The sequence below is a fragment of the Nothobranchius furzeri genome, chromosome 7 (assembly GCF_043380555.1).
Source record: "Nothobranchius furzeri strain GRZ-AD chromosome 7, NfurGRZ-RIMD1, whole genome shotgun sequence".
Lineage (NCBI taxonomy): Eukaryota > Metazoa > Chordata > Actinopteri > Cyprinodontiformes > Nothobranchiidae > Nothobranchius > Nothobranchius furzeri.
Genome location: NC_091747.1, coordinates 41,230,474 through 41,253,582, shown reverse-complemented (window position 1 = coordinate 41,253,582; position 23,109 = coordinate 41,230,474). Strand labels below are relative to the sequence as shown.

Here is a 23,109-nt window from a genome sequence, read left to right as displayed (position 1 = left end):
GCTCGAGTGACGACACCCAGGCGAACTAGCTACGAGCTAACCTGAAGCTAACCCTGGCTAACCCAAAGCTAAAGCGGAGGTGGGAGCCGAGCTAACGGATGTAGCCACCTAGCTTCAACCCAACCGGAGCTAACTGGAACACCCATCGACCTGAACCTTACACGGAGTTTAGGTGGAGGTTTTCTGCGCCTGTTCGTGAGAAGTACCTGTATTAAAAAAGTTTTAAATCGGTAAGTTTATAATTTATTTCCGTAATGAAAACATTTTGCTTTGAGCAAGTTTTCAGTAGTTTTTTTTGGCGCTATCACTCCTGAGTCGCACCAGCCATTAAATGTATCATGAAGAAGAGAAAATATATTTAAGTCGTATTTTGGGGGGACATTTTATTATCTTTCTTACAAAATCTGAGACCAAGCGTTTCACATTGCAACACAAGCACCGGTAACCATAACAGAATTTACAGCCAGCAGAGGAGAGGATGGCGGTGTTTCAAACCCTCCCGGCCGGCGTGTAGAGCTCATTCCTGGGCTGGAGCCGGCCCTCAGCACCCCGCCACAGGCTCTAACAGATGCTGGCGGTGTTTCATATATTTCCAAAACGTAATACTTGTTTGTATCTTGTACAGCCAACTAGCCTTTATTCTGGACTCAGTACAATTTACCAAAAGTAAAGAGACATTATACAGATGAAGTAAGCACAAGATAACTTACTGGAAGACACAGAGTTATCATCAGAACCAGAACAAGAGAGCCTGATAACAGTCATGTGAAAATAACAGTTAAAAAGTATGTATGTATAATAGAAATAAAAATATATTAGAATTAGTGTAACTCACTGTGATCCAAACAAATCAGCCATAGCTGATGAGTAAATATGACATGAGGTCTGGGAGTTTTTAAGTTTCATTCTTTTATTACATTTTTTTCTTAGATCTATTAAAAGGTCACCATGGCAGCCTGTGTGTCTCCAACGTCAGCTACACAACGCAGCGTGTAAGTTCCAAGTACTTGTCTTGACCACTTCATGAATGGTTTTGTACTTTAAACAGCTAGGCCAAACCTGTTATTTTTTCCTCCATAGCCATTTGGATCATTGGAGACAGCTGAGTGAGGCGTGGTGCCCAGAGAGCTGCAGAGACAACCTTGGCCTCCCTGACGTCTGTGTCTCTTGGTTTGGTTGGGGCGGACCATCGACATAAATACCTACATGTGCCGACACTTTGCGCCCTGTTTTATAAAATGTAGTGTTAAAAATAAATGTTTTTGCTCAATTACTGGAATTTCTTTGGTTAAGACAAAAGTGAGGAATAATCATTTACAAGTTATTTGTACAACAGGCCCATTTTAAATCCCAACAGTTTCTTAGCAGACAATAGAAATGTGTTCTTTACTAACTTTACTTGGTTTGAAAATCTTACTAAAATAAACTTGAGTGCCGTATTGCAAAACCCAATCATACTTGTTATGTAAACATTAGCTTTGTAGATATTTTTTACAGATATATATTTGTGTGCAACAAAAACCAAACTTAAATAATTTGTCATTCTTTATTGAAAAACAACAAAATACAGGTATACAGAAGTGTGGGAAAATGATAATGTGAAAGTATTGCACTATAAATGAAGTGAGATGAGATGAAGGTGAGATGAAGGTGGACGCCGGCTGGACGCCGGACGAAGAAACCTGGAGACGGATCGCTCAGACAGGAAGGGAAGAGCTTCCTCTTACCTTGATGGAATTAAAGTTAGCCGTCGTCTGAACGCCCAACCGTACGGTCTGAGGTCAAAGGTCACAGGAAACACACACCAGTCAGCAGTCATACAGATGCATAAAGATAACTAGCCATGGCAACCAGCTGACATGTCCCCACTTTCACCAAAACCTGGTGCCTGCCGGGTCACCTGAATTCCTGTGTGATGTCAGCACGGTCGGCCGTGACTGCTGCCATCAGAGGTGACCTCTGATCAGCTGAATGAACTCACCTTCCAGGGTGACGCCGTGTTAGAGTCGGCTTCATCCTGTAAACAAACAAATGAGTGGTAACATAAACACCCCGTCTGGTTCTGGTGGAGGCGGAGGACAACACGCACCTTTCCAGGAGCAGAACCCAGATGTTCTTGTTGCTACAAACAGAGACGAGCAGAGTTAAACCAGGAAGTGAGAGGGACCAGCTGCTGCAGACAGGTGACGCTCACCTGAGCCTGAACCATAGGAGCCTCCTCAGCCATCAGACCTTCTGACTCCAGTTCAGATGCCACCTTGTTGATGTCCCTCAGGCGGGACTCATTGGCCTTCAGGTCCTGCAGGACAAAAGCACCTGCTGATTATCTTGTTGCTGTCGGGTTAACAGGTCTGGTGTTAGAACGTGGTGGATAAGAATGTTCTGACGGGCCGAGGATTCTGAACTCACCCTGCAGGACTGGGCCTGCTCCTTCAGGGCCTGGATGCTGCTGCCGTAAGCCGACAGGTCCGACATCAGGGCCTCGTGCTTCTTCAGGAGAGCCTGTGGAGCAGAACATCAGAACCTTCAGCTCGTCTGACACAAGTGGAGCTTTCTCGCAGCGATGGTCCAATCGGATCCGCCACCGTAAAACAAACCCTGCTCAGTTCACCGCAGACGTAGCTCTGCGGGTGTTTAGTGGAAAAGCGTGAGCCTTCTGCCGGCTGCCACGTGTCATGGCTGCTCTGCAGCGGGAACACACATCACAGCTTGTAAACCGTTTGAAATAAGAGCGACGGGAACACGTTTGTCATCACTTCCTGTGCGAGGCCAGCACTTCTACTCCTAACCCATGAGACGCTCAAACGAGCAACGATGTCTGGTAGACAACCGAAGGAAATGCCAAATACAGAAACACTAATTATGAAGGACTGGAAAGAGAGCAAAGAAAAGCGATTGGAGTTTCTCAGGAAGGGACTTCCATACCTCGGCCAAGTCCTCGTCTTTCCCTTAGTCTGGACTTCCAACGATGGGCTCCTTCTCCCTCATCCAGGACTCGGCCTCATTAGCATCCGCAAAGTACTGCTTGGCCTGCAGAGAGTCCTCCAGGTCCTGCCTCCTCTGGGACGCCTTGGCCTTCAGCGTGTCCCAACGTCCATGAAGCTCCCACAGTTTAGTCTTCACTTCCTCACCAGCGAAGTGACCTGGACCCAAAAAAAGTGAGCCAGAACCTGCAGACACCTCAGAAACATGTCAGGACCAGACCTGCTCTACCTTCTTCCACCATGGTCTCTCCTTTCTGGGTGACAGCCTTGATGCGAGGTTCATGACCTGTGATCTCAGCCTGCAGAGCCTGGTGCTTCTTCAGCAGGTTCTGGACACCAATCAGGTCCTTCCCTGAGGACACATGTTAGAGTTCAGCATTATGCAGTAGACAGACCAGTTTAACCCAGGGGTTTCTTTCTTCTACAATCTGCTCTTTAACTGTATTATTTCCTGCTATTTCAGCTGTTAACTTTATTTTTTCTCTAAGTGTTTTTCTCCCCAGAAGAAGCTACAATGACGTTTTGCTGAGCTGTGGTGGCCTCATGGAGGGGGCCATCGGCTAGCACACTGCTGCTAACCACTTAAACATTCTCCCTCTCCTGATAATAACATTTTACTTTCTTTGATGTTGGATGTGCTACTACTAGTTTACCCGTTTAATTATAGATTCACTAGGATAAATACAATAAAGTTTATCTCTTGCCAAATAGAATATTTACTGTGGCGAGCCCGTGAAGAGGTGTAGGAGAATGCGACAAATTTGTCTGTTAAAAAGTCTGTTATGTACAAAAACACAATATCATCACACTATTTTGGACCGATACATGACGGTCAGGTCCAGCTTGGGGAGAAAATATGACACGTCTTTCAGGATGGACTTCATCTTTGGTAGCTGGCGAAGCCGGGAAAAGCAGGATCTAACCACCTGGCTAATGTGGGAGTCCATCCGCATCTCTGGGTCCAAAACCACCCCCAGGTTAGTGATGGTTGGCTTCACTAAGCTGCAAAAACAGGGTTGCAGGACAGGACTAACTGCAGTGGGAGAGGGAGGAACAAATATTCCAGTTATAAATATTAAATATTTGAACAAATAAATATTTGTTAAAAGGAAGAAACTGATGATGACTTTAAGATTAGAGGAATGTTCTAGAACGGGTCTGGAACCAACGATGGCCCTTTGGATCAAATTTGGATTAAAAAAATAGCTCATGATTTTATTTATGGATGGAATAAAAATACAGGTTGTAAGCATCTTCTCAGTATCTTCATGTTGCACGACTTTCCACAGCAGAAGGACACAAAAACTGCCAGAATTATGATTAGAAAGATTTACGTTTTAATCTCAGAATCCCAACTTTTCCCAGAATCTTCACATTATTCTATGAATTCAGAGAAAATATACATTTTTCAGAGGTCTCGCTCCCCTGTTGTGGATATTTCTCAAAATTCAACCATTTTTTCTTTTCAAAAGCTTTAGTAAGAGTTTGGACTCTAAACAAGTTTTACTTTGCAGACTGCTTGTCTAAACCTTCATCAGATCTGCTCATAATAAAACATTTGGGTTATATTTAATGCCCAGGAAGATGCTCTTCCTGGGCATTAAGTTATCAAAAACAGATAAAATTATTTTTTACCATAATTTTAACTGCTATCAGCTGATAAAAATAATAAAAAACAGCCTGATCATTAAAGGGGTGTAAGTGAAACCGCGCGGATCACACAAACCATCATGCTGTCTATATGACTTTGAAAATATATAGTTTAATTACAGTTTGATTTATTTGACATCTGTATAATGTTTATTATTTTGTTTTTTCCCCCTAAATGCCTAACGTTTCAGTTTAACATGAATATTAGTCATTCATCACAATACATAAAGTTACACATTTTAAATTTTAATAGGGGAAGACTGCAGGAGGGAGCGGTAAAATACAGAAATCCCCAGCAAAAACAAGAAACTTTACGAGTCTGATGAAACCCGCTGGAGTTCCTTCAGCAGGCCTGGTGGCAGCTACAACGGCCCAGTGGCTGTGCTTGGTCAATGTTATCGAGCTCAGTCCGGCTCGGCCGTGAACGAGCCGAGGCGACATCCTGCTCTGCTTAAGAAGAGGTGTTATTTTCCGCTTCAGAAGAAGCGTCCGTGTTTTACGCTTTCTCAGAGACATGTCACGTTGCTAAGTTGTTAGCGCCGCGCGCTAACACGTCAATAGTGCAGCATAGCCTGCTGGAGGGTTCAGATGAAAACACCCTACCACTCAGGCTGCTTACACATCGATATTAAGTTGTCGCTGTTGCGCTCACGCCGTAATACAGTATTAGATGCGGTTAAAGTCAGACATGAAAAACTCCACGAGCGGTCAGACCGCGCAGCAGCTAGGCGCAGCAAATAGGCGCCGGATCGTCCAGGCTGCCCGGCCTGACCGCTGGGGATTACCGGATGGAAGAATGGACACAGAAGTCTCCCTCTTAGCGCTCCGTCATATTTCAACCCATTTTTATCTTAAATGCACTGGGTTTTACCCTATTACCCATCTAAATATGCCCTATTAATTATTTTACCGTATTTTACATTTAAATTTCATGGTTAAACAGTACATGCTACATGTTAAACTGATAGTTAGCTAGCTACTTCGGTAAACTCAGCTAGTTTAAAGGTAGCAGTGACATAAAATACGAATATAGATTTTAACTTACCGAAAAAAATGAAGTGGAGACTCCTTGGACGCTCTATTAGTGCAATTAATACCACTGCAAGTCATTTTGTCCAACAATTGCACCAATAATATCCAAAGAAGAATACACAAACACAGAGACTCAAAATGCCGGAGCAGTTTCCAAGCCAGACCGAGGCTGTACTGAGGCCTTTCCACGGAGCTAGCTCTGTGGTCACGTGGGTCTGAGGCGGCGGTCACGTGTGTCGGATGCTCATTAATTATACAGAATTTTAGGCTTTCAATACACTTAAACAGAAGAGTGAGAAAAAAATTCACCCCCCTCAGAGTTGTCATGAGTATAAACTAGATAATTTAGACAAAAAACATGTTTTGGCACCAGGCTGTAAACATGTTTATTTCTGCTGTGAAATCGGCATTTTTAACATGGGAGTCAATGAGGATTTGCTCGCTTCTGGCACCAGCCCCCAGCGGATGAGGGTGGAACTGCAATTTTTCTTACTTCCGGGATGGGACCATTTTCTGAGCGGCATTGTGGGGGCTTGGGTAAAACAACAGCAATACCAATCAGTTTGAAAAAGCCTGTGTAAATAAAAATGTCTTCAGATGTTTTTTAAAGCACTCAACACTCTGAGATGCTTTCAATGTTTCAGGGAGTGTGTTCCACAGGCGTGGGGCTGCAACTTGAAAGGCTCGATCTCCCATGGAATGAAGTTTTGTCCTGGGCTGTTGCAGGAATTGAGAATTTCTAGAGCGAAGATTTCTTGAGGTGATGTGGATAGTAAGGAGCTCTTTAGGATAAATAGGAGCATTTCCATGGATACTGGTAAGGAGACCTAATTTGTATTTAATTCTATAGGGGATTGGTAACCAATGAAGAGACTTCAGTACGGGTGTGATGTGGTCATACTTGTGACCCCTTGTCACAATCCTGGCAGCACAGTTCTGGATGTGCTGAAGTTTCTGTAGGCATCCACTAGAGATTCCAATGAGTAAAGAATGGCAGTAGTCTAGCCTAGATGAAACAAAGGCGGATCAACTTCTCAGCATCTGCTTGGGTAAGAAACGAGCAAAGTCTTGCTATGTTTTTAAGATGGAAAAATTATAGTTTAGAAAGGTGACCGACATGATTTTCAAGTGGTAAATGTTGGTCCAGTTTGATGCCGAGATTAGTGATAGATGTAGAAAATGGTATGTTACTGCCTAATATGGTAATATTTTTTAGGTTAGAAGGTTTGACCTGATGAGGAGTACCAATGAGTAGTACCTCTGTTCTGCTGCTGTTTAGCTGGAGACATTTTTCAGACATTCATGCCTTTGTCGCATCCACGCATGCACCAAGAGCAGAAAGTGAAGATGATGAGGAAACTGTATCAATTTTGTGATATAGCTGTGTTCAGCGTAAGAATAGAGGGATATCCCAAAATTTCTAAAAATATCACAAAGTGGGAGCATATATATATATATGCTCCCACTTTGTAAAAATAATACTGTAATAAAGATAATTGGGCCAAGAACTGATCCCTGGGGGACCCCACAAGTAATGTTATGGGGTGATGATCGTGTCTCCCCCAAAGCCATATATTCAGTTCTCCCAGTGAGATACAACTGGAACCACTGGAAAACGGTCCAGTCAGTTCAACTTTGGTCTGAAGCCAATGGAAAAGAATACCATGATCTACAGAGTCGAAAGCGGCAGTAAGGTCACCCTGGTCAGCAGCCACAAGTAAATCATTAATGACTCTGACCAGTGCCGTCTCCGTACTGTGTGCAGAGCGAAAACCAGATTGGAAGGTTTCGTACACATGATGTCTCTGTAGATGTTCATTAAGCTGAGATGCAACCACTTTTTCCAGAATTTTTGAAAGAAATGGTAGGTTTGAAATTCGTCTGTAGTTAACCAAATCATCTTCGTCAAGCGATGATTTTTTTTAGATGAGGACGAATGAGAGCAGTTTTAAGGTCAGCTGGAACAATGCCTGATTTTAATTAAATATTTATTATTGTAGTGTAGGGAGGTAAATATTGTTGCTTTTACGCTTAACATATTACCTTTACTTATGACCAATAAGCTGCGATATTCTAGAGAAATATAGAATCTACATGCTTGGTCTGTGGATGTTTAATCATTAGAGTGTAAGATTCTTTGCTTTTTCAGGGGTCAAACACACACTTCATCTCAATTCAGACAGAGTCAAGTTTATAAAAGATAAGAAATGTATTTTCTAAACAATTAAAAGCAGGACAACTAGGAAACTAAGACTACTGTGATGGATGAATCTTAGTGGATGGGATGTGATGTATGGTGATTGAATGGTGTGTGTTTATCAGAACCTTGTATCTAGAAGAACTGAGTTCTGGGTGTGAAAAAGAATTTGGTTAGCGTTAAACTATGAAGATGGTTCTCATCAAAACGGCATCAGATGCAATCTTGTGTGTCTACCTCACCCTTTCTTTGGAGACCCTCTTCGTGGATCCGGAGGTCAGGGAGGTCAAATGACCTCTGGGCACCGAGGTTCAGTAGATTAACTGCAGCACCGATGCTCCAGTCCAGAGATGTCACCAGGCACACAGGTTGGAACTAATTTGCATCTAGAGCAGCTGCTTCTGAATAGCTGAAGGAACCGTTTTGCTGTGTCAGCTGTAGGCAGCTTTTAGCTTGTCGAAAGCTTGCCAAGAGATGCGACGGTTATAGAGTTTCCTCCCATGGCCAGTCAGAGTTAGCTCAACTAACAGGATGCTGAATCTCACAGAATGCTGGAATGATGAATGAATGAATGAATGAATGAATGAACGAACGAACGAACGAACGAACAAACGAACGAACGAATGAATGAATGAATGAATCACTCCCCAGTGATTCTGTTTTAATATTCTCATATTATGATTATGGTCAATCGGAACGTGCCATGTTAAGGGGTGTTAACACAAACCTCAGAATATCACCCCTTCTTTCAGATACAGGCTCTGATTTGTGGGTAAGAAAATATCTGTGTCATGACGTTTAACTTAACTTTAATTTATCTCTAATGAACCTTGTGTCTGTGTTGATAATGATTACCTTGTCATATCAAACATTACTGATCATCATATATAACTCTTTCAATGTAATAATAATATTAATTACCACAGTAATTTAAGCACAAATTAATCAAACGTATTAATTTAAACACATACTAATCAATCAAATCACATCAAAGATACTTTATTAATCCCAGAGGGAAATTAGAGTTTCAGTACACACAATTCAGAGATCAGACATACATGGGCAAGACACATGACAAGAATTGGTGACTGTGGTCATTCGCAACCCTGAGTCGCGCTACCTTAACAGAGATAAGAGGATAACATGAGGGTTGGTTCAGGTGGAGGGGGAAAAAAGCACTTCAGAGTTAAGCCGGGCGTACACTGTGCGACTTTTTCACTCGCAGCGTTCAGCTTCAGCTCAAACTGTACGACTTCCTCGCAGAGCAGATCTCACGAGTCGTGTGCTCACACTGTACGACCCAGTTCTCGCATGCGACCTGACTGCTCACACTGTACGAGTGGCATGAACTACCGCAGCTAAAAATTAGCCAGTAGATGACGCAACACGGTGGAATTACAAACACGAAGAAGAAAACCCCGGAAGTAAACACGAGGGAAAATGAAAACAACGCGTTCGGTTCCGAGCAGAATAGCGCTTGCATGCTCGCTGTTAACCGCAATAATGCCCGTGAAAACAAGACGTTTGTCTTTGGCTCTTCTTGCCATCATGTGTGTCGATGAAAAGAAAAAGAGAAGACGAATGTGGACAAAGAAATGGTGTAGGAGTCTGTCTCTTGTGTTTTGATAAGGCAAAAGAACCACAATGGTTTTACTGCAGAGAAAGCTGATATCAACAACATGAAATCAAAGGAAAATTTTGTTTGTAATCCATTAAAAGTTGTCTTACTTTGTGTCTGAGGGTTCAGGTTCATTTCTGAAGAATGGAGGAAGAAGATGGGACTGATCACTCTTCATAGACAGACAGCTGGATCCTGGAGACCCTGCCCTCTGTCTGATCTTCTGACCTCTGAAACACAAACATGTTGTTATACAGATCACATCAATCACTGAGAAACTCTCTGACGAAACCAGGTAAGAAGCTCTGAAAACACAAACTGCTGCTGAGAATCAGAAGGTTTCATGTTAGTAAAAGTCCTCTTAGATCAGATAGCTTCTCTAGTTGATGGACATCAGAAATGATCCAAAACATCCAGACAGGACCAATGGTTTGTGTTTTAATACACAGATAAATATGATAAATACTTTAATGTGACCTCTAGACTGTAGTTATTGCCTCTGAAGATGTCAAAGTTTCTGTAGAACAGCAAAGAGAATCAATAGAAAATGAATCTCATGAACATTTTAGTTCATCTCTAAAGAAAATAAACAGCAGGAGGTTTTCTTTAATATTCTGGTTCAGTTTCACCAATAAATGATAATAAAATGGTGACTAAACAAAACAGAACACAGTTAGAAGGTCTGATGTTCTTTTCTGTTCGTCTCTTTCCTGTCCTCTCAGACCCCCAGCCAGTACAGTCAGATGGACCCATTCTGGTTCTGGTTCTGGTTCTGCAGGAGGGTTGTTCTTGTTAAAGGGGGTGGGTCCTCTCTTCTGTGGCTGCTGCAGCGTCCATCTTCAGGATGAAGAAGTGAACTGAAGGTTTGCTGGTTTCCTCAGACAGACAGCTGTTTACTGACTGGTTTATTAAAGATGACAGAATCTGATCGGATTGTTCTAGAACTGAACTGGTCTACTTGGAACTGGATGGAACTGGTTTTACTGTGGTGACCTGAGGTAACTGCTGTTGTGAACTGGCTCCACAAAAGTATAACAGATCTGTTATTTAGATCATTTACTTCATTTAAAATGATACAACAAATTAAAGTCAACAACGTGAAGCTTTATCAGCAGAACTAGTATTTTCATGTAGATTCAGGTTTCTTACTTTGTGAAAGAAGGTCCAGGTTTATTACTGAAGTCTGGAGGTCTGGACCGGTCCCCCTTCATTAACAGATCACTGCTTCCTGAAGACTCTGCTCTCTCCTCCTCTTCCTCCATCTTCTGGACTTCAGTCAGTCTGAGAGGGAAACAGTAACACTGACTGTGAGCTCACAGCAGATCAGGGCTAACCAGCCTGTCCAGGAGTCACATGACCAACAGACTCAATCATTTTAACTTCCTGCTTCTCTGTTTGAGTTTTAAGACAAACTTACAGAGAAATTAGATGTCATTTGTTTCCTGTGAAGCTTCAGATTGAGTTTGTGATGACAGTGATGAAACATCTGGATCAGCTTCAGTCTGCAGCTGAGAGCAGCATCGTCTCCAGTTCAGATTTCCACCTTAAGTCGCTGCTGCCTTTCTTCATCAGTCAGACCTCCAGCTGCCACACATCCAATCATCTGAACTAAACTCTGACATTTAAACCTGACCTGGATCTGATTTATCCAACAGCTGTGACGTGGTTTCAGAGTAGCTGGATCAGTTTTGGATCAACACCTGAAACAAACTGTAGAGTTCTGCCTCTTCTTTCCTCCACAGTCCACAGAGAGAAAACCCACTCAGAGACTGACAGGAAAACATGAAGAATGTTGAATTAACACTCACCTGATTCAGATCCTCAGTCTGATTTCTGCTCTTCTGTTTAGACTAAATGGAGTCTGAAAAGGTAAACGCGGAACATGTTCTATCTCTTCTTGCCTGTCTCACCTGGACTGTGAGGCTCCACCCCTTCACGTGATCCAGTTTACCTGTCCAACACTTTCCGTTTCATTTCTCCTTTCCTTCCTGTGTGTGTGTGTGTGTGCGTGCGTGCGTGCGTGCGTGCGTGTGTGTGTGTGTGTGTGTGTGTGTGTGTGTGTGTGTGTGTGCGTGTGTGTAATAAAATACATCAACATAAAACATTTGCTTGTTCCATCCATGTTGTGGTGGACTTTAACATCTCTGCTCTGACAGGAACAACCTAAACATCTCAGACAGGATCAGCCAGCACTGACTCAGATGTCTGTAAGATCTGACATTTTACAGATGATGCAGTGCTGATTCAACATCATCATTCAGCCCTTTGGTTTGGCTCTTGTTCATTAAAGTTGTTCCGCTCTGGTCTTTAAACTCAGTCACTACTATGATCAGGATCATCACTGCTGAGTGAAAACACAACCACACAATCATCAGTGGATTCTTCAAATCTTAAATCCTACCAAGTAGCCTGAAATATAATGGCCGGTATTTTTATGCAGGTCTTTTTCATAACAATATTTACAAAAGTTTCTACGAGCTCATAAGCAAAGTCATAACTGTTTTATGAAAACTAGTTCTATCAGCAAAACAGGTGTTGTAGTTCCATTAAAACGACACAGGAGGGCGACGCGTTTTCCTAAAACCACACTGAAGATCAACAAGACAGGAGATGATCTAAGGATACATTATAAATCATTAGCTAAATGAAAGATCAGCAGACTTATAAAATGTTTGGATTTTAATGTGTCTTTTTGCCCCCTCCAATCCTCAAATAGACAAATAGTTAACAGAAAAAGTCCACTGTTCTTCTGTTGTATTCAAATCATCTGACTCCATCTAACCTCTTCTTTCTCACCATTTAGCTTCATGTACACTTTCACTGCATCCATAAATCTCCTTGGTCTTCCTCAAGTCTGGCAGTTCCATCCTCAGCATCTCTCTTCTCTACACACCCAAACCTTCTCTGCCTGGCCGCTGGTCTCATTGTCATGCCTACAACCTCCTGTCACTGGACCACAGCATCACTGGTCCCACTGTCTTAAACACGTTTCTGTTCTTTCTTGCAGAAACACTTATCTCACACTCCAACCTGCTTGAACTCCTTCCCCTCATTTCCACACTCCCCATTAGTCTAGACTCTTGAAACTACGTACTTGACATCCTCCACCTTCTTTAACTCTGATCCTTGCAACCTCTCTCAAGATTGTTCTCCACCTGTTGCAGAAGAGATGTCCAGTGAAATCTTTGGGACAAAACTACGGCTCCTGTTGGGAGCAAAATGTAAATGCTTGTTTTTTTTCTTCATAACTGTGGTAAAGCGCATCAACCAATCCACCAACAAAAAACTCAAACAAAAGCGAACACCAACAGGTGGGGGCGTCCATGTTTAGTAATGCTAATTACATAAATGCACACTACAAGTTACAGAACACAGTAAATGCGACTAATCAGGATTTCCAAAAATGTATCTAATGCTAAGAAGTATTACAAAGGAATTCAGTTTTTGTGTCGTACCAATATAGTATTGTTTTTCCATAACTGAGCAGCCCTGAATGTTAGCATAAAATAAACCAGCAAGAACAATAGTTTCAAACTTAAATCTCACAGAAAGTTAGATACAAGTAAGTTTTCCCTCATCTGAGCAAATAATTTAGTGTGATTAATTTAATAGATGATATTTATATAAAATAGAAGAGTTTCTAATCAGCCTCTGTTAGATTTGAGGGTAAGAAAAACCAAACCAAAGCGGCTGACTAGATTCCACTTCTGCTGGTGCCGTTAGTGACCAGCTGATGCACAAATTAAATGTTACAAAGCTGTTCAGACACACTAACAGACTGGTGTAAAGGCTTTATGAGTGAAGCACACATTCAACACAACATCCTTCTTCTACCAGTGGCACCAAAATGACTTTATTTCCAGGCTTCATAACCATACTGTATCTATAGTACCAGAGATTAAATCACAAATAAATAAGGTTTACTACAGTAGCACAATAGGAAGGACACGTTTAACAGGTTTAGTTGACACCATTACTTGATGGGTTATTTAAAAGGAGGAATACTTCAGTCCACAGTTCATGCAAAAGTCCTCATGTCCTCCTGGTTCTACTATCAAAATGTAACAGGGTACAACCATTTGGCATTAATTCAGTATAATTCAGATATTATAGTTAAACTTGGCTAAACCAGAGTGTTTCCACTCATTCTTACACCAAACAACTTTTGATAACACTCAAAGTTGGATTTTGCCACAGTTTAGAAGTTTTGGCCTCATTCAAGCAGACATAAAGTCTCAGGTCATCATTTAGCACGGTTTTAATTTTATAAAACAAACTGAAGTGTCCACAAATGGGTCGAGCAGCAAACTGTAAAAGTGGACGTTTCCACGGCGATAACAAGTTCATGACATCCAAAGCTTTTCCTGCTTGTTTCCACTGCTGTGAGCTTATGTTCAGCTGCTGGAGAAACACTTCTTTCCATGTCATAATGAAGTTTGAAGAACCTTCTGACCTCCTCAACCATAAACTGTTCAAGTAGGCAGAGGAGTCAGCGGTCCTGCTGCAAAAGGAGGCTTCTCAGGAGCTTATGTGTTTGAGGGCACAGGCCAGTCTGCCCCTAACCATCCAGAGGCTTTCCCAGATAAACCATGGTGACTTCCGTGTTGCCGTACACCGCAGAGACAGCAGGGAACAGGCAGACCTTAGGCAGTCCACGAAATGCTACTCCAAGAAACTCAAAGCCTCTCTCAAAAGCTAGAGTCTTGTCATCCATGTCTAGAATCACCCGTATTCTTTCCCCGATCTGTGGACGAAGATTATACCACATCAGATTACAGATATATTTTAAAAAGAACTAGAACTGTAAAAGTCAAACATCACACCTGATATTTGGGAGCATTGTTGCACTGGGGGAAGTTTCCGTTGACCTCTCCATTATGAAGCAGGTTGTTATCGACCAGGTTCCAGCCCCAGCTCTGGTCATCGCTGCCCAGCAGGGCTACGTAGCCCTGGCACTGCATCGCTGCCCGCTTTGTGGCGATCCCTATCACTGCCACGGTGCCGAGTGGGCCCTCCCACCAGATCTCCCAAGCATGCCGCCCCTCTGTGAAGCCAATTTTGCCTCGTGCACCATCTGTACTCTGAGCGATGGGGTTACGATGCAGAGTGAAGCCATTCTTCTTCACATAAACATTTCTGGAGCAGTCGTGAGAACTCAGGGCATGTTGATAAGACTTGAGCTGCAGGAGGACAGTCAGACACAGCTGTTATAGAAGGGCAAGTGAGACACATAACTGGACTTTCCATGGTCTTATACCATCAGCAGTGTTTAAAATTGTTTATTAACTTTACAATTTTTGTTTGTTTTATTGTCTTCGATGATGCGAACAAATATTTCCCCTTAAAGTTCTTGATTTTGATTTCTTGTCACTTTAAACGTTTCAGATTAACAGAAAGATTTCAATATCAAACAAAGATTAAATGAGTAAACAGAAAAAGTGGTTTTCAAATGATGATTTCATTTATTAGGAGAACTAATATCCAAATCAACCTGGCCTTGCGTAAGAAGGTAATCAAATCCCTTTATTAAATTGTGAATTAACTGGGATTAACTAGATTGTTTGGGAAGCTGAGTTCAGTTTCACTAGACCTGTAGAATAAAGACATCACCTCAATAGAAAGTGTCTGGCAACATGATTTAGGCTAATTGATCTCAAAAAGCACCAAATCATTCCTTTTTATACAGATATTTTACCCTCCCACTGTCCTACTGGGTGACCCCGCCAGGGAAGTTGACCATTGAGCAGGGTTGATGGTTTATCCCTTGGGGTGCATGTGGCAGGGGTGAGGGGTGTCACCCAATAGGACAGTGGGAGGGTTAAAAGAAGAAAACCCAGAGCTAGGTCAAAAGCACAGTAGGGCTCACCTGGTTAGGTTTAAGGTCAGAGGTCAGGATTCAATAATAAACAAGAGATGGAGAAAAAATATCTCACATTTCCTAAAATAACATATTAATGATCTCTAAGACTTCTGGGGACTGTTGAGACAAAAGCTGAGTATTCTGGAAGGTGTGTGTCCCATTACATCTAACGTAAAACCAACAATAACACCTAATCAAACATGGTGGTGGAAGTGTTATGGTCTGGGGCTGCCTTGCTGCTTTAGGACCTAGACCACTTGCTGTAAGTGATGGATCCAAGAGTTCTGCTCTCTACCACAACATTCTGAAGGAAAACATCTGACCTTTGACCTTAAACATGTCATTCATGTTAGGTTTAAAACAATTCAGCAAAGAAGAGTAGAACAGATTTCCTCTACAATGATGCTCATTACCAGTTATCATAATAGATGATTGTAGATTTTGTAGGTTGTTACAACCTGCTAAAATGTTTAAAGGTTAATTACTTTTCTACAGCTTCTCCTCTTATCTTTCTGAGCGCTCCTTTTCTGTGGCCGTCTCCAAGTTTAGGTCCCCCACCACCTCTCTTACCCATGGTGTTCCACAAGGTTCTGTGCTGGGGCCTCTGCTCTTCCTCCTCTATCTGCTTCCTCTTCAGCACCTCCTTCAAAGGAATATCCTACCATCTTTACGCAGATGACATCCAACTGTACATCTCCTTCAAGCCTCATGAGATGTCTAAGCTGGAGCTGTTCCACACCTGCTTAGACTCTATCAAAACCTGGATGGCTGGGAGCTTTCTTCAGCTGAATAAAGATAAGACTGAGATCCTCATCTGTGCCCCAGACAAGCTGGTTCCCAAAGTCAGAGACTCTCTTGGTCAGCTTGCTTCTCACACCAAACCCTCCTTCAGGAATCTTGGTGTGACCTTTGACCCTGCTCTCACCCTGGATTCTCATGTCAGTTCTCTTGTTTGCTCTTCCTTCTTCCATCTCAGGAACATTGCTAAGCTGAGTCCCATTCTGTCTCGCTCTGAACTTGAGACAGTTATCCACACCTTCATCTCCTCACTCTTAGACTACTGTAACTCTCTTTTCACGTGTCTGAGCAGAACCTCCCTGAACCGTCTACAGGTGGTTCAGAATGCCTGTGCTCGGCTTCTGACCAAGTCCTCCAAACACACCCACATCACCCCGCTTCTCCTCCAGCTTCATTGGTTGCCAGTCAACTTCAGGGTTCATTTCAAGATCCTGGTTCTGGTCTATAGGGCCTTACATGGACAAGCACCATCTTACATTGGTGATCTTCTCTGTCCCTACACCCCCAGCAGGTCCCTGAGGTCCAGTGATCAAAGCCTACTGGTTGTGCAGCGCACCAGGCTAAAGACCAAAGGTGACAGATCATTTGCTGCTGTGGCCCCCAGACTCTGGAACTCTCTCCCCCTGAGCCTGAGATCAGTGGACTCGGTGGTCTCCTTTAAAAAGCAGCTGAACACTCACTTGTTCAAGCTGGCTTTTGTATGATCTTCATCACCCTCTTCTTGTTCTGCTCTCCCTACCTATTGCACCTTCCTCAGGATCCACTGATTTCCCTCTTTCCTATTCACTCTCTCTCTTTCTCTACATTTGTAATCACAACTGTCTATCTTTTTTTGCTCATTTTAAATATATTTTTAATAATTTTCTAAATTATTTTCTATATGTTTACATTTTTTGTTTTTGTGAAGCGCCTTGTGACTTTTATTAAGAGGCGCTATAGAAAAGTTATTTTCTTCTTCTACATAGAACCAGGTTGTTCTGGATAGATTTGCCCTTTAAAAAGGGAAATAATCATTTAAGATCAATGTAATATTATTTCTGGTTGTCTTTATCTGATACTTAAATATGGTGGCTGAACGGAAACATTTGAGTGTGACAAAAACTAATTCAGTGGGAAGGGAGGATGCAACAGTAAACAATAACAGTTTGTGCTTGTTCTGAAACAAAGCAAGCCAAGCCAATACACATGTATACACACACACACACACACACACACACACACACAAAATGTAGGTACATTTCTGACCGGAAGTTATCATTAATCACATCCTTCTCCATCCTAAGGACCTTATCACTGGTGAACCTACTTTCCCCTTGTAGGTGGGCAGGTTGCAGAGGACATCAGACCGTAGTGCTTCATCACTCAGACTCCGGTTGCAGAGGCTGCGCCACACCTCGCTGTTCTCGTCTGCTAAGATATTATTCCAGTGCCAGCAGACCAGTGAACACCGCATCAGGTCGGAGAGCTCCAGATAGCAGAAAATGTGCTCCAGCACTCGGGCCGGTAACCTCCCGGCCACTCCCGCGCCTCCACCGGCTGCGGCAGCATAGGAAGAGCCGGCTGAGCTGCAACTGGCCGCCGCTGCTGCGCCCAAACAGGGCGAGCCTCCTCCCAAGGCGGCTGCTGCTGACATTAAACCCCTGCTCCTTACCGACGATGCCAGCCGACCAAATAATCTCACCCTATACAACGTAGGACGAGGTCTAAAATATTTCAAATCGAATCATTTTCGCCGTTAAAGCGCTAACAAGTCGCACTTACTCCAAAACAGTGTGGACCCTAGTCTTCCCAGTTCAATGGCTGAATGGAAACGATGCGTCAAGGTCCTTAAAGAACACATATTTTAGTAACAGCCTTATCTAAAAGCAGACCAACATCACGTGTATATCGTGTTTATTATATCAAATATTTTATAATAATGATACACTAAAATATGTAGGAATTTTCAACTAAAAGAAAAGGATTTTTCAAGTAACTTGTTTTATAAGCCTGTCAGGACCACGGAGCAGCCATGATAATGAACTCACGGGGTCTACTCCTTCCAGTCACCGGCGTATGACCCGACTGGAAACGAAGACCATCGGAGGAGTTTATATTAAATGTTGGAAAAGCCTTAAAATTCTGACAATCTGACAAATAAATGTGAGTATTTTATGTGATTGGCAGCTGACAACATACATGTGTCACAGAGGAATGAAATATCACAAAACGACACGTCTTGTTAATTTACAGTCTATATACAACAGTCGCAGTGTTTTTGTTGTGATAGGTGTACTTTGTACGCCGATGTGGGCGTGCGTCGCAGTAAAGGTGTGCAAGCCCCACCAGCTTAGTGCACCCTTACGTTCACTAGTGTGTAAATGATGTGGAGCTCTGCTACGTGACATCATTGCGAAAATATTTTAGAAAACATTTTGTCAGTTTATAACAACAAACATTGCTAAATATTATAACATTTAAGCACATTTAAAGTAATAAATATATGAGGCTTGTTATTTTCAGCTTAATTTGATTTTAAATTGCATCCAATCTTGTAAATGTTGAGAGAAAAATAGCTCAATTTTAAATTTTTTAAGACAAAAATCGAGCATTCAACGAAGGCAAAAGAAAAATGTTGCGCTATAGAGATCACGTGACTCTACACGGAAGTGACGCTCGGTGCTCAAAAGAGTTCAGCAAAGCATCTGGGAACAAAACACCAGCTAGCTTAATTTTATTTAACGTCTCTGTCGCAGAGAAGAGAAGAAACACGCGATTGAAACGGTGAACTATACGTTTTCTGTGTATTTAAACTAGTGAGACTTGTGAGATGTATGTTATGTTGGGACAGGCGTCACTGCGGAGCACAGCTGGCTGGCTTGTTGCCTGAACCGAGCGGCCTGTTGACAAGCCTGTCCCATCATATGTGGGCCGTCCAGGGACGACGGTTCGGTGACTCTGCGCGGCCACACTGGTTGATGTTCCGGTTAGACTGAATATCTGAGCCGATGTTCGGACACCGGACAGGCTCGACCCGCCGAGCTTCTGCTGCGGCTCCGAATCCTCGAGAGCTATAGCTAGCTAGTGGTGAAGCTTCGGTATGTCACCTGGAAGGTTATCTTCTGATCCGACTGCTCTACTAACCGGTTATAACGCTACCCTAATGGTGCTGATATACATACAATAAACCGGTTCACGAGACAAGAGATAAGCGTCAGTTAATTGCACATTTTCTCCTTTATAGGAAATTATTGTTTTAATTAGTTATGACCTTTTATTCTCAGTTATGTTTATCTAAAATCAGAGCAAGAAGTAGTTTAAATGTCGTCACATGATGAAAGTGTGCCGGTTTAGGTGTTTTATAAAATTGTGTTTTATTTTTTAAAGGTTAAATTATTCAAATGTGCCATGAGAAAGAAAGAGAACAAATATTAACTGTCATCACTACTGTGCACAGTCGTTTGCCTCTTTTTTATGCATTTTGTAACCTCATTAATGTATCTGTTTTAGCATCAAATGTAAATGTGTCCCTTTTCATGGTTTTCCATCCTTCTATTTGAAATGTGATGTAATGAAAGCAGTGTTTTATCATCACCGCCAGGGGCAGCACAGAGACGTCTCTGAGCTGGATGCAAACACTTGTTTCAGCCTCAAAACATCTGGAGTTGTTGCCACCTGAACATATCTAATGATAGAAGTTATATTTCTGTTGCAATGTAGCTTTTGCAACATAAGGGATTACTTGTCTTTTGTATCAATTCAACATTAATAAGTCCTAACAGTAAAGTCCTGTCATAGTCAGTGTATCCCTAGATCTGTACCCCAATCTTTGGGGAAGGAAAAAGGCAATAAAACATATTAAACATTCTAGCAAACGTTGTTTAGGAGCAGATTTGTGGAATTTCGATTAAATCTAAAATATTTTCAGTTCATTTTGCACCACGTTTAAATGAACCTCTGTTTTCTTGATTGCAGCAGCTGTGAGCAGACGGCCACGATGAATCCTGTATACAGCCCTGCACCAACAGGGGTCCCCTTTACCAACACGAAGGGTTTAGGCTATCCAGGTAGTTTTATCTGGTCAAACAAGAGGACAAAGCCACACATGGAGTTCAAAGGATTAATTCTTCTCTATTTGATCCCAACAGCTGGATTCCCTGTTGGCTATGCAGCTGCTGCCCCATCATACAGTCCAGGTGTCTATGCAGGAGCTAACCCTGCCTTTCCCAGCGGTAAGAATGAAACCCACCAGAAATTATAATAAATACATAACAAATGTGTAACTTAAATACTTAAATTTATATCACTTTTTTGTAAAAACAAAACACAAAAAACATATTTTAGACTACATCCATAAGTTGATTTGAGTTCTTGAATTTTGTAAAAAGAAAATACATTTAAAATGTATAGAAATTGCATAAATTTAGATTTTCTGCTCAAAAATTCTCTCTGAACTCATTCAGGTCCTAAACTGAACAAATTAAATACAAATTTAAACATATTCGTAAGTCATGTATTACCACAATTTAATGTTATAATGATGAATACACAGGAGTGAATGTATTGGCTGCTATAATCTTGGATTAGTTTACGTATATTGATAAGTCACCATGGCAGTTTGTCTCAGAGTTATTGTGGTCACTATTTGTGTTTTTGTGTAAAAGTTGTAAATCATTATTTTTGTATTTTAAAGTGTTTACTCATCAACCCCAAACCCAAAGAGCTTCCATCCTGCTAAAGTTTTGTTTCCTGATTTAGCACACAAGAATTAAATAATTTAATCGCCTTCTTATAGTGTTGATTTCTACAGAGGTCTGTTAATTACTGTCCAGGTGCGTTGGAGCTTGCAGACACACATTTTCATGGACTGGAACTGGCCACTCCTAGCATAGCTAGCTTACATCCTATAGGACTGATGAGCTAATGGCTAGTTGTAGCACATTTACTACTACAGGTTGCCATTTTTAAACAGCTTCAGCCTGTAAAGATCAGTACAATTGTTCATTCATTGTAAAATAATACAAAACTAGATGTAGCACTTCTTTTGGGGGAGTTTGTGCTCAGCGTTGCACTTTTCTGCTGGGTTACATCACCATTGCTCCGTTGAGAAACTAACTTGTCTTGCTGCTATAAATTATTACAAGAGGTGCTGGCTCATTTCAGGCTACGCTCCTGGAACTCCTTTTAAAATGTCCTGCTCTCCCAACACTGGGACTGTGCCACCATACTCTTCCTCACCAAGCCCCTATCCTGCTGCTGTCTACCCTGTCAGGAGCACCTACCCCCAACAGAGCCCTTATGCACAGGTCAGTGAGTTCGTGCGGACTTTGGTATTCATGTGAAAAGTAGACTAGAATATTTTTGCCTCTGTCTGTTTGTGTGTGTTTGCAAAACATCTCCTGAACCACTGATCTCAATGTAACAAAAAAAAATCATCTATCACCTATGATGCCTTTATTTTTCAACATGTGTCGTTAGCGATTTTAGCTAAACGAGTCACCATGTTTGTCTGATTCAGGCGTTAATACCTTCCCAACAACAAGGCACCTATTACACGCAGCCGCTGTACGCTGCACCACCTCATGTCATCCACCACACGACGGTGGTCCAGCCCAATGGAATGCCTGCAGCCATGTACGCCCCGTCCATCGCTCCTGGCCGCGCCAACGGCGTCGCCATGGGGATGGTCGCCGGCACAACCATGGCTATGTCCGCTGGTGAGCTGCAGCGACTTTTTACTTCTGCATATTCAGAACTAATAAGTTAGAATTTAACTCGAAACTATCAAATCTGCCTCACAGGAACTTTGTTGACAAGTCCCTCACCGGCACCTGTGGCCCCGCATCAAGTCACGATGCCCACATATCGGGCCCCCGGCACCCCCAGCTACAGCTACGTGCCCCCACAGTGGTGAAGACACTAAGTGTGAGTGTGGATCATTTAGATTTTTAACATTTAGATGGAATCCTTCCATTGATCCCCTTTTGTCCCTGCAGGTCTGAAGGTAGATATGCATTTACACTCTGCTCCAGTGTTCTTGGTGACGACCTGCCCAGGCAGCGTATGCTACCAGTTTAGTCTTCTTCCAGCATAATGTGAATCTAAAACTCAACTACATAGAATGTGGCCCATTTGGACAGGGAGAGGGTGAAGAATCAGCCCATCCCCATAACCTCCTTTAACGACGTACGGCTGCATTCGGCGCCATCTTCACCCCTCCTCTTCCTCCTCCTCCTCCCTGCCAGCATCAGCACCTCTACAGCCTGCTGCGTATCTCACATCCCAGCTGCAAAGCCTCCAGGCACACCTTCTGTGGACTGTCATGCAGGTTTTATAGCTTAAACTCTGAAATGTAAAGGGAGTTTTGTTTTAGTTTTATAGTTTTGAAATGTCATTTGTTATGTTATTCTGGGGAAATATGTAAATGATGATGACTGCATGTGTGTTTATGTAAACACACACACTCGCACTAACGCTAGCTTGATCTACCTGCTGTGACAGATGCAAAGTCAACAAAAGGCGCACGTCCAAAGGAACAAAAGAGTAATAATCTATAATGCTGAATCATCAGTGACCATGACATCAATGTGAAAGAAGAAAAGTTTGTTCATGCAAAAATAAACCTGCATGTCGAAGAGCAGGTCAAACTCAACTTTTCCCTTGCTTTGCATTTAGATAACTGTTATTGTTTTTTAAGTGATGCAGTGTTTGCATTGTGTCTTACCTTTTTTATATTTCAGGAAAAAGACGGAGCTTTATGCTCGCGTCTCCGACCAACAACCATTCTGCGTTTTAGTTTAAATCAGTCTGTTTAATTTCTGGTCGCATTATTAAGAGTGTTTTTGTTTTTTAGTTGTTTCTCCTGATAGTCCGAAGCAGCTTCAGTTTGGTTGAGATAAATGTTGGAACCATTGTTTTATTTTTGGCCAGAAGTGTTATGGTAACAAGCAGAAAACGATATTTAAATTTGTTTGCACCTGCTTTAATGAGA

General features: G+C 42.2%; 4 protein-coding genes and 1 long non-coding RNA gene across 9 annotated transcripts; 2 read left to right on the top strand and 3 right to left on the bottom strand.

Annotated features, from left to right (window-relative positions):
* On the top strand, positions 1–1,270 carry LOC139070587 (uncharacterized). The gene is made up of 3 exons (XR_011521079.1): positions 1–230; positions 931–992; positions 1,081–1,270. It is a non-coding gene; the product is annotated as an uncharacterized lncRNA (long non-coding RNA).
* A 262-nt stretch (positions 1,271–1,532) lies between these two features.
* On the bottom strand, positions 1,533–3,066 carry LOC139070584 (spectrin alpha chain, non-erythrocytic 1-like). The gene is made up of 6 exons (XM_070553075.1): positions 2,926–3,066; positions 2,410–2,502; positions 2,195–2,299; positions 2,090–2,122; positions 1,982–2,017; positions 1,533–1,775 (listed from the first exon to the last, which is right to left on the bottom strand). Exons 2-6 carry the CDS (start codon positions 2,473–2,475, stop codon positions 1,698–1,700), a joined length of 318 nt encoding a protein of 105 aa, XP_070409176.1. The 5' UTR covers positions 2,476–2,502; positions 2,926–3,066; the 3' UTR covers positions 1,533–1,697.
* Positions 3,067–8,326: 5,260 nt separating this feature from the next.
* On the bottom strand, positions 8,327–11,379 carry LOC129167147 (uncharacterized). 3 transcript variants are annotated; one of them, XM_070553078.1, is made up of 4 exons: positions 11,290–11,379; positions 10,631–10,762; positions 9,592–9,711; positions 8,327–8,414 (listed from the first exon to the last, which is right to left on the bottom strand). In XM_070553078.1, exons 2-4 carry the CDS (start codon positions 10,741–10,743, stop codon positions 8,405–8,407), a joined length of 243 nt encoding a protein of 80 aa, XP_070409179.1. In that variant the 5' UTR covers positions 10,744–10,762; positions 11,290–11,379; the 3' UTR covers positions 8,327–8,404. The 3 variants fall into 3 exon arrangements, with proteins under 3 accessions (XP_070409179.1, XP_070409178.1, XP_070409180.1); XM_070553077.1 differs by lacking the exon at positions 11,290–11,379 and adding an exon at positions 10,899–10,987; XM_070553079.1 differs by lacking the exon at positions 11,290–11,379 and having other exon boundaries at positions 10,631–10,869.
* Positions 11,380–13,806: 2,427 nt separating this feature from the next.
* Positions 13,807–17,916, bottom strand: fbxo45 (F-box protein 45). The gene is made up of 3 exons (XM_015954931.3): positions 17,446–17,916; positions 14,305–14,661; positions 13,807–14,225 (listed from the first exon to the last, which is right to left on the bottom strand). The coding sequence occupies exons 1-3, from the start codon at positions 17,770–17,772 to the stop codon at positions 14,040–14,042; spliced, it is 870 nt and encodes a 289-aa protein (XP_015810417.1). The 5' UTR covers positions 17,773–17,916; the 3' UTR covers positions 13,807–14,039.
* Positions 17,917–18,768: 852 nt separating this feature from the next.
* On the top strand, positions 18,769–22,332 carry fam168b (family with sequence similarity 168 member B). 3 transcript variants are annotated; one of them, XM_015954928.3, is made up of 7 exons: positions 18,769–18,902; positions 20,094–20,185; positions 20,267–20,350; positions 21,282–21,424; positions 21,637–21,835; positions 21,920–22,043; positions 22,115–22,332. In XM_015954928.3, exons 2-6 carry the CDS (start codon positions 20,116–20,118, stop codon positions 22,030–22,032), a joined length of 609 nt encoding a protein of 202 aa, XP_015810414.1. In that variant the 5' UTR covers positions 18,769–18,902; positions 20,094–20,115; the 3' UTR covers positions 22,033–22,043; positions 22,115–22,332. The 3 variants fall into 3 exon arrangements, with proteins under 3 accessions (XP_015810414.1, XP_015810415.1, XP_015810416.1); XM_015954929.3 differs by having other exon boundaries at positions 18,784–18,902; positions 20,097–20,185; XM_015954930.3 differs by lacking the exon at positions 18,769–18,902 and adding an exon at positions 19,108–19,216.
* Positions 22,333–23,109: the final 777 nt, after the last annotated feature.